The sequence below is a fragment of the Scomber japonicus genome, chromosome 4, assembly GCF_027409825.1.
Source record: "Scomber japonicus isolate fScoJap1 chromosome 4, fScoJap1.pri, whole genome shotgun sequence".
Classification (NCBI taxonomy): domain Eukaryota; kingdom Metazoa; phylum Chordata; class Actinopteri; order Scombriformes; family Scombridae; genus Scomber; species Scomber japonicus.
Window position 1 is genome coordinate 22474039 of NC_070581.1, and position 12775 is coordinate 22486813.

General features: G+C 37.7%; 1 protein-coding gene across 1 annotated transcript; it reads right to left on the bottom strand.

Annotated features, from left to right (window-relative positions):
* Nucleotides 1–1300: 1300 nt before the first annotated feature.
* Nucleotides 1301–8384, bottom strand: LOC128357855 (interleukin-17 receptor E). Its single transcript, XM_053318246.1, has 13 exons — nucleotides 8177–8384; nucleotides 7904–7919; nucleotides 7247–7392; nucleotides 7083–7151; nucleotides 6901–6967; nucleotides 5393–5574; nucleotides 5258–5305; nucleotides 5120–5165; nucleotides 4881–5032; nucleotides 4707–4778; nucleotides 4561–4612; nucleotides 4325–4432; nucleotides 1301–4054 (listed from the first exon to the last, which is right to left on the bottom strand). Exons 1-13 carry the CDS (start codon nucleotides 8264–8266, stop codon nucleotides 3198–3200), a joined length of 1905 nt encoding a protein of 634 aa, XP_053174221.1. The 5' UTR covers nucleotides 8267–8384; the 3' UTR covers nucleotides 1301–3197.
* Between the last annotated feature and the right edge of the window lie 4391 nt (nucleotides 8385–12775).

The window sequence follows — 12775 nt, forward strand, 5'->3', positions numbered from 1 at the left end:
TTGTCTGAGATCAACCTGAGATGCTTGAATTGTGGAGGTGGAGAAATAAGACACTATTGAGATCTCTTTTCTGACTTTCTTTTTCTCTGGGTCAAGTCAGAACAACAACTTGGACAGCTGGTGAACATTTTAAAAGTAAATGTTTGGTTGATGCCAGAAACTTTTTACTGATTCATATTTTGCATATGTAATTTTTTTGCTCATTTGTCACATTTGCATCAAACTGATGTAAAATAATGTGTGTTGTCCCTGATAAATAAACAAATAAAGTGAAATCAAGTTTTTTTGTCTTCTGTTTTGTTTTGCTTGTCTTTATTTATTGTAGGAAAATATGAAAACCAATAACCTACTTATAAACTATTGACTGTGTAATCTCTATTTGCCATCTATAGTCAATGATTTAGCTGGTTTTTCTCTGATACAACATTTAGAGACAATAAAGAACAACTACCCTCCTCAGAAATGGAGCAGTGAGGTAAGATATCAAGCTCATGCACGACGGTAAATAAGTAATGGCCATTAAACTGTGATCTCTCTTTCTGTCTGTGTCATGTCTCTCCTAATCCTCCACACGATAACGACAATACAGAAATGTGGTAAACTACACAGAGTTCGCAGAGCACCTAAAAGAACATACAAAGGTCAATATATTCATACGTAATTAATAATTAATAGACAAACATAAAAAATCCGTAGGTATTCAGTCTGTTGGGTTCATTGGTGTTTTTTTGTTAATATAATAAGACATTTGAGGATTATCAAGTTTACCTTGCTACAGATGAGTCCAGGTGGGTCATCAGTAATTTCCATCGCGTTTAAAAACATGAAGAGCCAGCAGTGCGTCACCGACAGTGACAGGAAGGCAACGTGTGAAAACAGTGAGACCGTGAGAGCCATTTCTTGGAAGACACCTCTGCTCCTGACACCAAAAAGTTTCACTCTCACACACACCTTCTGCTCCAAAGTTATTTCACACAGTAATCTATTAGGCAACGCCCTCAAAGTTTGGGATGTTGTTCCACATGCCCATCCCCCTGTTGATTCCAAGAGCAACAACTTTCTGCCTGGTTGGTAAATCATTCAACGCAGGATCGTCTTATAAATGAAGGATGTAATGTTATCGGCCAGGTGCTCCAGTTTAATCATTAACTTTTATCCAAGTGGATGGAACAATTAAGTGCACTGTCGTAGATAATAATGTTTAATCTTGCCTACCAGCTGTACAGTCAGGAGCCATAAAAAACTGTGCCAGCTATGTGCCTGTGGTGCAATCAGAAATATGCAAAATCATCGTGGATTTTAAATGGCTGAATTTCCTTGAGAACTAGGTACCTCTAAGAACAACTAGTTTATTAAATAACATATGGCTGTACCCCTGGGAGTAAACTGACCAACATAGTGTGCATTACCTTAACCAAGTTTTGTGACCTATATGATTCATTTATAACCTGATGAATGACATTATGAAGTCTTCGCTCAGTGAAAACTCTATAGACATTCATCTTTAATCTTAATCTTTATTGAACCAAGAAAAGTCCTTTTACAAGCTTGTGCTGGTCAAAACAAGCAGAAACACAATTAACATTGTTGCAGACATTAAAAAAGTAACAATTTATAATACAAATAATAGATTACAGGATATTTACAGGTCATCAACAACTGGGATCAAATGGGGGCAATATGAGTATAACATCTACAGCCAGATGTGCCTGTCTCCAAGTTCTTTACAATAATTTAAAATACATTCAAGCAGACCAGCTCCAAAAGATTTAGGTGATTCTTCAACTGATTCCAAACAGAGGGACCAGTTCCAACTAAACCTCATATGCTAAAGATAATGTTGTGTCCGAGTTTACTTTAACTTACAATCAACTTCCTTATCAATCCTGTCAAGCAGGTCTGTCAATAAATAATGGGTGATTGCCAATGTTCTGAAGAAGCAGGTTTCACAGAGGTTAATATAACAGATACCCAGGGAGATGCCAAGAAATCAGATTTCATTGTTAGGAGAAGACGTTTCCCTTCATTAGTTTCTTGTCATTTCAGTAACTATACAAGAATATTTTTCTTTATAAAAAAGCATTAATTCATAATTAACCATTAACTCAAATGTCATAATGCCAACAGTGTTCTGTCCATCTTGCAGTATCTGTTCATGTAACATAAAGTCTGAAGACACTGAACAAGTATTTTTTTTACAAGGGGCCATCAAATTTGTATCACACTCCTGACAAGATCCGAGTTAACAGTTTAAAGTTAGTTTGCATAACGTCAACCGTTAAACACAGTAATAGGATCACAGCAATTAAATAAGATCAGGGAAAGTACCACTATCATGGTTGTGTTGTTCTAATGCTCTGAGATTTTGAGGTAACTTCTGTATGCTGTTTTTGCCGTTGATAACATTTGAATAATACTGGTTTTTCCTCTCTGGGACACTGCAAACCCCTTCAGCTAAGACATATTTGTATTATAATTGCAGCTACCATTTAGGTACAGCAATGTTTTCTAAATGAAGATGTGCAGTATGCCTGAGGGGGGAAAAATAACACTGATAATTTGTTATGGAATATAGGAGGTAGTATATTTGCTGATGTTTAGTCGAAGACAGCTGTAGTCTCATATAAGACGTGTAATGGTTAAATCTAACAGGATAAACACGAAAAGCTGAGGAGAAATTATTATTCATAAACTAATTAAACAGTCAAATACACTTCAGTACAAGTCACTCTATCTTTTCACTCTAACACTGGAAATCCTTGGACAGCCTTGGCTTTTGGGTTTTGGCTCAACATCAAAATCCTACACAAATTTGCAAGTTCATGTCAACAACAGTGAGACATTTTGTCACCTGTGCTGTCAAAACACTTTTGACAGCACTCATAGGGGCATATTTGCAACCATATTTTCATGGCCGTTAGCATATTTACAGAGATAAGGGCAGGTGTTCGCTGTGGCTTCAGTCACGAAAGCGACATAAAGACCGGCCTTTGTTAGCAGATAAATGCAGTACACAGAATGGAATATTTACCTTTTTAATATGCAAAACCAGCGGTGGATGTATATATGACATGGTGGTGTCAAGAAACGAATACTTTTCACTGAGTGACTGGCTCTGGTGTGCTCACAGTGGAACACCAGCTCTCATGTCTCATGTATCATGTTTACAGGAGAACAAAAGTCTGTCCTAGTCAGACTCAAGAAATTTGAGATTCAAGCTCCTCTGCTCTCCATAGTGACCCGTGGAGAGGCTCGTGTTCTTGTACAGATCCTGACATCACTGTCTGTGTCGATGTGACACTCAGCTCTTGCTTTTTCTTTCCTTGCACCTGAGGCAGCAATGTCTGTAGTCTGTGGGCTAGCTGCCGTGCCAGCCGTACTGACATCACTTTCGACAGGAGTCTGGGCCAACAGTGCCACATAAATTGACCAGTTGTTGTCTGTCTTGTCATCCCTCCCAGCTCTTGTATTAAACCCCTGAAATCCTGAGGTAAGCAGTATCGAGAGACACCTCTGAAGGCCTTTGGGATGTCCTTGTTGTGGCCAAGGCCCTGGAAGTAGACAAGGGCAACTCCTTGATCTTTGCACTCCTGCAGCGTCCCCTCCAGGCAGGCCAGAGTAGCTGTAAACACTGGTCCTATCACTGCAGAGGGTTTGTTCTGAGAGTACCAGTCACAATCTGTCTGCTCTTCCACCTCTTCTCTGACTTTTGCTTTGCTGTCTTCTTCTTTCTTTCTCTCATTCTTACCTGTGTTTGACCTCTCCTCCTTCCACTTCTCATAGGTCTGCTTGGCTTCAGGACTCCAGATAATCAACACTTTTCCTTGTGCCTTACGCATAACCTCCCAATGCCCATAAAGCCAGGGAAGTGGGCCCAGATCTGCCACTCCAGTCCCGGCCCCCAGAATGCCTTTGCTTTGGGCACAAAGCGCCATGTGTACTGTAGCACTGAGCTCTTCCTGCAGGATGGAGGCCAGTGCGCACACAGCAGAGACATGTGCCGACTGCTCTGATGAGCACACCAGCAACACGGGCTTCTGGATGTAAAGCCAACCTAGAGACATGGAGGAGAGGGGAGAAAAATGGATTCTTTATGAATTATTCGCTGAAATTCAATTGATCTTGTAAGATTGTTAATTTAGCACAGTTGCCATTAGGCTACCACAAATCAAACTAAGCTAATTGAGGCGATACAATAGTGGAATCCAAGGTATTTGAAAGATGAAGATGGAATACATGCAAGTACTGAGAGATACAATCAATGCTCATTCAAATGAAAAGAAACAGTGCTATGAACTAGAATTTAAGAGACAACTGAACTGACCTGTAGCTCCACTCTTAGTAAGACGGCGGATGAAAATTCCCAGAAATGCAACAAAGACCACAAAACACAAACATGCTACTGCATACATCCCGTGTCTGTAGTGCTTGTCTGCAAAAACAAAGAAAAGGCAGTGGCTATTTACTTTGTAGGAGGAATTTGCATGAATGCATGAATGCATGAATGCATGCATGCATCAACTGATGTGATATATGGGTGTGTATCATTAGTATACTTACAGTCTGGACACAGAATTCTTGTTCCATGGCGTGCAGGATCTGACTGCCACACCTGCAGAAATAATGCAAATAAGAGGGAAAAAAGAACAATGCCCAAAAATACTTTCTCAGACTTGCATGATTTTATGTTATGATATGAACCTTACCTGTACACATGGCTTCTCTGCAGTAAAGGGAAGAGGCACACTTAGTCTTGTACTGTCACTAGTATTCCCTTTCTGTAAAATATATAAGAAGTCACAAACTCTTGTAGCTTTCAAATTCATCAAATTACCAGTTTCTGTGACTCATAGTCTTCACAAACACATATATGTGCTCACCATTCTTACTGAATACACTTGTGCTGTGGGTGTACATCCCCTCTCATTAAGGAGACAGAGTTGAGCTGAGAATGTTGCTGGGACAGAGGATGTGAGATAAGCAGACACGCTCTGCTTGTCCAGTTCAATATAAACCTCCCATGAAGACTCGTCTGTGAGGGAGGGGAGGTAAGTGAGAAGTTCAGACTTGTCAAAGCTGTAAGAAAGATAAACAAAACTTGAAATTCTGTTGGACTCACCAGCTTTGAAGGGGCAGTAGAGGTGATGACTGCCTTGTAGAGAAAGCTGCAAAGATGAAACATTGTAAGTCTGCAACTTAATAGTAGGCAATTGGGCACATATGTATTTCCATGCACCCACATCTGGCTTATTCTCACCTCCACACACATCTGAGGATGTCTGTCTACTACAGATGTGTCATATGTCTGTTGGGGATACATAATGGATGTTTGATAATTTGTTCAAATTTGGAATCATATCACCGGTACCACCAAACATTCTGCCAAACTTACAAGGGCTTTTCCATCATCATTCCCATTCAGTGTTGAGTTGAGAACAGGTGTGCAGAGGTGTTCATATTGCTTCCAACAGAGGGAGGCAGAGATCTTTTGGTAGATGACTGAACACAATGAGCTCCAATGGATACTTGATGGATTTGCACGGAGCTCAGAAGAGGCCCAAACATCTCGGACATCTGTCGAGGCATGAGGATGCAGATGTTTACAATACCATGACTATTACATCTCTGACTGTGGTTTATCCAGGGTTGCAGTTGAGTAACACCCACCAAATTTTAATATACCAACATAATTAATATATTATAAATAAACATATAGTATATTGTATATTTATGCATCACAGTAAACAGTATAAAACTGACATGATTCTACATGAGATAGAGGTTTTTAAAGTGTTAATTCCCTAAAAACAGATGCAGATAGTCTTGGTTTATTTTGTTTGTGTTTTGGGATATAAATCTCTGACACGTCATTCAGTATTACAGTACAATAAAGGTGAATGGAATTTTAAATATGCACTTTAAAGAACAAACAAATATCCAATGTTTGTTTGCTAATAGTTTCAGTGAAGGGGAATAAGACTTCACTTTCTGTACCTATTTTCTTCACTTTTTTTCTTATTGTATTATTATGTAGCTGTTTTATGTGTTTGAAAATGCAATTAAAAATATGTTAAAAACAAAAAAGCTAAACAATCTTTATTGCTACTTTAGATACCACTGGCTGTGAGTAAATATGGAATTGTGTAATCTGTGTGGCCTGACCTTTTATGGAAATAAGAAATTATTTTAATTTGAAAGATTGTCTCAGACAAAAAAAATGATAAACACTGGTGCTCTGTACTATATACTGTATAACTGTGCTCCTTATGCCTTTCTGGAAATCTACCAATGTGAAAAGAGACTATAGTTAATATACTGGTTTAGAGTACAAATCCCATAAGTGCACCTTTACAAAAGCTGTTGATGTACAGTGATCCCTGTGATCAGCAGGACAGCGTTGATGCATTACAGTGTACCTCATGAAAGAGTTTTAAGCTAATTTTTTCCCAAAGCTGGTAAATGAGTCAAATTGAAAAAGCTCTTGATTTTAATCTGTTTCCTTTAATGTCTCAAAGACAACATGAGATGTGGCCTGATACATCATCAGGCCTGTTTGCAGGACTAGAAACATCACACATTGCCAAATCCACCACCGAATCAGTCATCATTTTAAATGCCTCTAAGTCACACACAGTGACTGTATTTTGTGTTAGAAATAAACACAGAAAGGAATGACATACTATGACAAGACATAGATGTACAATAAGGAAAATTTTTAGTTTTCTGGTCCTGTGAAAGACTCTAAGACATTACTCAGGTGAAAGGGAATACCCCTGGTTTGTATTTCTGAATCATAATAAAGAGGAACTCAGTTGCCAATTACTAAATTGCACAGTAGCAAAATTAAAATTCCTTGTAAAAAGAGCTCAGACTGTGACATGAATCATCCATCATGCTCACCTGTGAGTTCTTCATTTTCAAATAGGCACTTTATGTGTCTGCTGGTATCTCTGTGGGTGTAATATACCTGTGAAAACAAAGCAAGACAGACATGCATAAACTGGTGCTACAAAACAAGATTATCAATAGCCATTATCATTAACATTAATAGCCATTATCAAAAAACATTGAGCTGAACATACCTGCACGCACAAACAGGGCAGCAGGTAAGACATGTTAAGAACAGTTGATCGAGACTGAGATGGATCAATCTGAAAAGATACAAATACATTGCAGAAAAAACAGATTTTTGTGTAAAGGCAAATGTGGATACATGCAGATAAATAAATGCACCACTGATACTTACCATAACTGGAGGAGAATCTGGGCCACCCATGCAACTGTTCCCTTTTTTGTGACACCATCTGGTCCACACTTTTCTTTCTCCAGGTTCCATAGTTACATTGATGACTTTAGACGACAAGTTCACAGACAGTTGAAATGCTGGCTTGTCTTGCACAAAAAAAAAAATAGCAACAGGATATGAGTACTGATGCTAACAAGTCAAATACACAGACAGGTGACACGTTTACGTAAAAACCTGAAGAAGTAGGTTCAAGTAGTAGAAACAAAATAAATGCACATGCTTCCACACCAAATGAGGGAATATCTTTAGGGAAAGTGGTATTTGCTCCCTCCAGTAGAGTTTAGATACTTGTAGAATATAAGCAAAGGTACATTACATTACAAAGACACATTTCCTTCTTGGTGTTACCCATCAGAGAAAGCATATGTCAGATAGGACAGGTCAGATAGGAGGAAGAATGTGTGAAAAACACAAAAGAAAAAGGACAGCAGAAAAAAGGAGGTTGTTAGGAAAGATTAAACCAAAGAATTAAGACATGAGGTCTGTAAAGAGAGATCTGTAAAGCAAGTGGCTTCCACATTTAGTCACTGAGATGATGCCAAGGCATTTAATTAGATACAGACAACTTGAGAAAACTTGAATCAGTTAAACACTTACCACTTTGTTTTACCATCTGAAGTGAGATAAAAAAAAAAAGAAAAAAAAAGGAATGATGAAGTTACCGCAAATGTATTATCAAGCATCTCTAAAACAGTCTGTGAGTTAACCACCATACGTTTAAAAAGAAAGAAAAAAAATCAGATTCATTTGAAAGAAGCTGCTGTACTTTATCTGATCTCATTTAAATACTTACAGTGATTCTCCCCAGTTAATACAACTATACAGTCCCATCTATGCGCATATTTGTGTAGAAAGTTGCCCTAAACTCACCTGGTATGTGGTTGTGGCGCACTCCAGCAGCAGTGGACAAACCAAGAGTGTAAGAAATGCCAATGCGGTACCAAGACGCATCTTCTCCATTTAAAACGCATTTAAAAGAGGAAAATACTTATTTCTCTCTAGAGTATATTAAGATGGTTTCTGCTGGTTAAACTTGTGCGGAGATTCTTCAAAAAATTCTCCCGTGTTCAGCTGCCAATGCCTGGGGACCCACAGATCAAAACTTCTTGTTTAGTTGCCAAGTACCCCAAACAGCCTACTTGTTTAAGTTCACAACTAAACATGACCAAAACATGTGGGCGTTAAGAAGAAAAAGCGCGTCTGCATGATTACTCTACAGCTCCGCCCTCCCAGCAGAGAGAGAGAAACGCGTCTGGAGTCAAAATTGATGTTTCCTTTACTGCCACACGGTCACACGTGTGTCAAAGTTCATCCAAACAGGAAATGGTAGTCCCACAGTTAGGTGTGGCTGATGGACCATACCCATAAATAGGATAGGCCTATAGAGGCTATTAACCCTTACATACTATTCAGAGTCAAATTTGACCCATTTACATTTGAAAGCTGTAAAAACACCAATACAAATTTATTTATTTTAACCACACTTTTCCTAATGCAGTTGACAAAAAAGGAATTAAATTCATCTTTTTTTTTTTTAAATTTACACACATTTACTCACATTTTTTATTTATACACATTTTTATATATGCAAATGTACAAAAAATGAAAAAATCAGCATTCAAACATGTTGGTGTATTCACCATATTCTATAAAATAGTGGCTGTGAATGTCTTTTGAAGGGTTAATCAATTTATTAATGACTGATGGGGAATGTATGAATGTGAATAGGTGCAGAGGAGGCTAATGATTAGTCAGAACACAAAAAAGTGTGTGGGGGTTAAAGGACACAGGTGGGCTTTTTGACACTGATCAAGAGAAAAATATAAAAGTGAAAACATCTCTCTGCAAAGTGATCTAGATTAGTTACATGTTTGTGGCTTAACCCTTACATACTGTTCAAGTCAATTTGATCCACTAACTGACATTTTTGCCTGAAAGTTTATGAGAATTACTAAAATGTTTGTCATTGGGACAGTGGGGACAGAGTTCAATGGGGGACCTTGAACGGCATACAAAGTGCTGACAGTGTGGCAGCATCTACAGCTGTACTCTCCTTGCTCTCTGAAACATACATGGAGGATTAATCACCACTTTGTTAATAGTTGTTCAAAGTTTGGTAATAGAGACTATATTAAGCAATACTTGACACCGTCCATACTGTGAAGGGTCAGTATATGAACTAGGGCTGGGCTGATATGCTTTTGTGCCGATTCCATTCTCTAACGATTTTTGGGTCCCGATTCGATTTAAATTGCGATTCTGATTAAACAAGTATTGCGATTTTATATTTCAATTATTGTGATTTTCTTTCCTTAAACAAGAACAGGTTGAACCAAACACTTGATAATACATCATAAGTCATATTTACAAAAAACAATACACACATCACATCAGTTTGTGTGATTTATTTTTAAAACTGTGCACCTGCCCTCACAAAAAACATTCTCATCCTCCAACATCTTACAATAAACTAAACTGCTATATTTAGCTGGTCTTTAGAAATAAATAAATAAATAAATCAATAAAATAAAATAAAAAAAATAAATAATAATGAATAAATAAAAATCTTGTATGAGAATCGATTTTTAAAAATGGTCAGTATGAACAGTATGGATTAATAGGATACAACTAAATCATGGAAGTCACATAATTAGCTAAATCAATATTGTTTCAATTACCTATAATGTACATACAGTGGTTTCTGGAAGAAGTTACAAATTAGGTGAGTATAATGCATTTTTGAATTTAGTTTTTTTTTTTTTTAAAGGGACAGTGCTAATTAATAAAAAACACATTGAGATACATGAGTAGGAAAATGCCAGAATTTGCCAAAAGGCAATTTTTCATCTGTAGCCACCTGACCAATATCTTAATAAGGTTTCCTGAATTACAGCAAAACAAGGAGAGAAAACAACACAAGCAGAACAAAACTAGGCACAAAATAGAACAAGTTACAAAAACAGAACAAGTAATAATGATTAAAAAACCTGCTGAACAAAAGCCAAAGCTGTCATCCTCAAAAACTGGGCAACTGGACATTTAGGAGACTAGTAAGAGATGCCAAGAGACCTGTGACAACTCTGAGCTGCCCAGGATGCAGCTTTATGGGAGAATGGCAAAGAAAAAACTCAAATGACATCTGGGCTACAGACAGTTTGTCACAAGGCACATATGAGACTCAGGGAAACAATGGGAAATCAGCAGTCAGCAAGAAACCTAAGAAAATAAACCCAACCACAGGAATCTCTTTTTCATATCCTCTGTTTTTGCAGAGGAAAAGTCCTCATCATCAGTCCAATCAACATCAATTTGACTTGACTTAAAAGTGCTTTTGACTCACAATTCCCATGAAAACTTTTTTTTCCAAAGAATCATGACAAGTCACAATATTATGATTCACTGAGCTGACAGAAACTTATCACGTATTCCAGGCTGTAAGTGTTGCCAAAAGTGCATTTGACAGAAGGATATTGTGCATGTTTTGATAAGTTTTTAAAAACCTACTTTGACTTAAATGTTGTAAAAGAATAAAACATGAAAACCTCTAAGGGGAGTGAACACATTTTAATAGGCACTGTACACTAAATGTACATTTCTTAATGTTCTGAGGGTTTAGAGGTAAACAGTAAGTACCAAGTATTAAACTTAAGTACACTTTTGAGGTACTTGAATAGTTTATTCTTTACTTTATTCTCCACTATGTAACTGGGGAAGCTGCTTTTGACTTTGTTACATTTATCTGACAGGGAACATGGTGCATGAATACAAAAAGTACAATTTCTGCACACATTTTAATCACATCATAGACTTTCTCAGACACCTAAATGTCTTTTAAAGGTGTTTGCCTTGAATGCCTGAGAAGGATCTGTCATAGAATGATTGTGTTTAGATAGACCGTGAAAGCCTGAAGTTATGATTAAAAGCTGAATGTAATCAAGTAGTGTACAAAGCATAAAGAGAGGAAGTTATTGTTTTGTATCAAGTGAGGAATGCACATAAGCTCTCCAGATGAAGATCAATGAAAACATTTGAATACATAAGCATTGCATTTCTTCAGATCGATTGGTTTTTGTGGTTTTACCAAATATGTACATACACACACACACACACACACACACACACACACACACACACACACACACACACACACACACACAGACACACACATACAGACACACACACTGATAGCCCTGGCATTGTGTGTGTGTGTGTGTGTGTGTGTGTGTGTGTTTAAGGAGAAAAGGTACAGCAGATGTGGTCGTTACAGTGAGAACGGGAAACTAAAAGAAAAAAACTTGTTTCCACAACACCATCAAGTCACCTCCTGTGCTTAACTGTGCTCTTTTGAAACTACTGACTGATGCTTATCATGCTTTCCACTCACATTCTCAGCATGTCTTGGGGCGAGAAACAAGCCGTCTTTACTCAGAGGGGTGTCGCTATGGTTGCAAATCTAGATGCCCTGGTGCGTGGGTGTTCTAGTGGGGTGGGGGATCTTTATCGTGTGTGTGGAAAGATTGATCAAAGAAGTCTAGTTTGTGGGGAGGAAATTTAAATTAGTTGTGAAGAAATATTTGTCACCATCACAGGAAAATGAGCGAATATGCCAACTGATCGTGTTAACTGTTAACTTAAGGTAAATATAGCTTTAAAAGTAGTGTAAAATATGACACAATGTAAGGTTTTAAAGCTGAAAAGGCACTGACATGATTGAGGCCCTTTCAGGCTCTTGACCTGGTTTTAGTTTAGTTTTGTTTTTGTCTGACAAATAAAGGTCAAAATCAAGTGCAATCCACGGGCAACCTCTGTGTTAACATATGTGCAGTTAGAATCTGGAAAGACATGTAGAAAAAAGTTGCATTGTTTTTGAACAGGTTAAGCAACCTGTGGAGCTGGTGTACAATGGATCTGCACTTTATACAGTACATTCTAAAAAAACAAGGGAGAAACCTGCAGAACCAGTGTGAAGAACGTATGGAAAATGCAGCCTTGGTTGTAAGTTTATATTAATTGCACCGCCTTCAGAGAGGCAATCCACTGAAACAGAACAGGTACAACAAGTCAGGTGCCCATATGATCATTAAAACATGTTTTCTTGCTGTAATGATTCCCCCTATTCATACAGACCATTAGAAGTTCCCCACTAAATGTACAAAATCTACAGTCCTCATTTGTATGTCTATCTGAAGATAATATGAAGATATTCTGAGTGGATATCTTTAATTTGTACCACTGTTGCTGTTCATCTATGAGGGGATTTGGCACTGAAAAGACAATGAATTTGGAAGATATTAAATGTATTTCATTAATTTGCATGGCTTAGCTGTCATATTAGCTTCAAGTAAATTTTAAAACCCCATATTTGCATAGAAATAATCCGTTGTCTCTGACTTGTTAAGAGTGTGAACCCAGCCTTTAAAGGGGGATTGGTTTCAACTTGGTAAGCATCAAACCAAGATATTTATCTTC